At 34.2% G+C, this 2,334-nt stretch overlaps 1 protein-coding gene across 1 annotated transcript; it reads right to left on the bottom strand.

Moving 5' to 3' along the window:
• Positions 1–255: 255 nt before the first annotated feature.
• Positions 256–1,822, bottom strand: LOC115710470 (heavy metal-associated isoprenylated plant protein 36). The gene is made up of 3 exons (XM_030638831.2): positions 1,586–1,822; positions 1,422–1,497; positions 256–1,316 (listed from the first exon to the last, which is right to left on the bottom strand). Exons 1-3 carry the CDS (start codon positions 1,661–1,663, stop codon positions 556–558), a joined length of 915 nt encoding a protein of 304 aa, XP_030494691.2. The 5' UTR covers positions 1,664–1,822; the 3' UTR covers positions 256–555.
• Positions 1,823–2,334: the final 512 nt, after the last annotated feature.

The following is a 2,334-nucleotide window of genomic DNA, read 5'->3' as shown; positions in this document are numbered from 1 at the left end:
ATATATGTATATATGTTATTAATGATATTTCTTATTCAAGAAATTGTATATCATGTTAAAGAAAAGGATAGAGATATGCTATCACCTCATAAACAAAAATTTACTTTACACATCGGAGGGAGAGAAAATTAAAGATCTTTAGGTCCTACAATCAACTACAAAACATATTACAACCTTATATATTTGGTTTTTCTTTTAGCAAAAGCATATAAAGTATGTGAAACGAAAAGCTAGATATAAATAAAAAGCAAAACAAAGCATAAGTACCCCATTAATATTAATAAAGCTCCCTCTTAATTTTTAAATACAAGTTACAACACAAACCTTATTTCGCCCCTATTCTTACACACACACACACTATATATATAATTAATTAATAAATTTGGCTAATTAATGTATAAATAGTACAAAATTCATCCCCATATAAATAGTACAGTACTTATGATAATCATCATTATAGTATATGAATAGATATTCTACGTATATGGTACCCTTCATTCCACGTGGCCATTATTATCTATCATGATGATCTCTTTTTAGCTAGCTAAGATCAGATCACATAATGGAGCATCCAGTCCCGTCATCATCATCATCATCATCACCGTCGCTATACGTTTGATCGGACGGTAAAGAATACATCTCTGAATGATGAGAGAACAAATAATCACCATGCATTAATGAGGGAGCAAAATAAGAAGCGTTATGGGTTGGGTAACTTGTATTGTAACTTAATCCGTACATAACCGGAGTTTGTTGGTTATTGTAACTAAAAGTTGGCGGGTAAGGAAACACGTGCTGAATTGGTTGCCCATGATGATTTGCTGACGTCATCACGTTCGTCGGACCTATGTCCCCCGGAGGAAAAAACTCGCCGGGATTATCGCCGCCGGCATTGTTACACGAATTATTCCCGTTTTGCCCACCTTTCTTCTTCTTCTTCTTTTTCTTCTTTTTGGCACCGTCGTTACTTCCGCCACCGCCTTCGCCGTTATCTCCATCGGCTTCGTCGTTATCGCCGTCATCTTCATTATTGGCTTCTTTTCCATCTACGTTGTCGTTAGCACTACCGCCGTCATTTTTAACGGCCTGATCATCTCCGTCGTCGTTGGCAGGTTCTTGATCGGGAGTAGTAGTATTATCTGCAGCTTTTTGCTTCTTTGATTTTCCGGACTTTTTCTTCTCGGAAGGCTTATTTTCAGGCCAAAGCTCGGCGAGTTTTCCTGATCTCAATAGCTTTTTTAGAAGGGTTTCGGCATCGACGTTTCCGGTGACTGTAACTTTGTGCTGTTGAGAATCAATGGTCGTTGTATAAACCCCTGAAAATCATAAAAGAAAGAAATGACAAACAAAATAATTCTTTCATACATATACAACACATAAAAAGACGTATATAATATATATATATATGTATATGATTTTACCTTCGATGCTTTGAAGAACTTTCTTGACTTTTCTCTTACAGCCTTCACAGTGAATTGAGACTTTCAAGACCCATGTCTACAAATTCAGACAAATTTTGTAACAAATTAGGAACACAATATAAGATTAATATTTTATAACAAAGATATAGTATGATGATGATCACCTGGTATTTTAAAGCTTCTTCTTGTGGCTTATTATTATTATTATTATTATTATTATTAGTATTAGTATTATTCGCCATGAAGTAGAGAGTGAAGAGAGAATTTGAAAGAGTGAAGAATGCGGAATAATATTATAAGGAATAATGAGGGGCTAATGGGTTTTGTCCTGTGGAAAGGGGAAAGCAAATGATGAAAATGTCACATATCTATATTTATAGAATGAGATCTATAGTATTGAGTGGTAGTAGAGTAATAGTAGTAAGTATGGGAATAAAAGTAGGAGAGAAAAAACATGAAAGCATCTATAGTTTGGGTGAGTACATGCCATGTCACTTGACACGATCAATTTGCAGGTTCGTGTGACCCGTGACCAAGTCAGGTGATCACCCTTCAGGGTACCTAATTAACTAAAGTTCAACCTACCAATTATATAAATCTTTGGACACTTTCTTGTTGGGTTTTTCGGATTAAACTAAATTGACACTTGCAAGATTATCACTGCACAAATTTTTTACTTTTTAGTTGTGACTAATTATAAATTATTATTCCTATATTGTGACTAAAAGGTCCGTAGCTAAATGTATTAGTCACAAAATTCACAATTTATTGTGACTATAATGTGCTTTTAGTCACAGCACTTGTTGTTGTTGTGACTAAAAATAAATTAGTTACGACTTGTATCTAACTATTATGTTTTAGTCACAAGTAACATTTTGTTGTGACTAAAAGTCATATATTTAGCCGCAAAAAA

Source organism: Cannabis sativa, chromosome X (genome assembly GCF_029168945.1).
Source record: "Cannabis sativa cultivar Pink pepper isolate KNU-18-1 chromosome X, ASM2916894v1, whole genome shotgun sequence".
Lineage (NCBI taxonomy): Eukaryota > Viridiplantae > Streptophyta > Magnoliopsida > Rosales > Cannabaceae > Cannabis > Cannabis sativa.
The sequence above is the reverse complement of the archived record's forward strand: the minus strand, read 5'-3'. Positions and strand labels throughout refer to the sequence as shown.

What these genes read in the sequence shown, in the direction of transcription:
- LOC115710470 (XM_030638831.2), bottom strand. Translation starts at nt 1,663, where the DNA reads ATGGCGAATAATACTAATACTAATAATAATAATAATAATAATAATAAT. An exon ending in AAGAAGCTTTAAAATACCAG is followed by an intron (nt 1,498 to 1,585) that starts GTGATCATCATC and finishes CTGAATTTGTAG; the next exon opens with ACATGGGTCTTGAAAGTCTC. An exon ending in AGTTCTTCAAAGCATCGAAG is followed by an intron (nt 1,317 to 1,421) that starts GTAAAATCATAT and finishes TATGATTTTCAG; the next exon opens with GGGTTTATACAACGACCATT.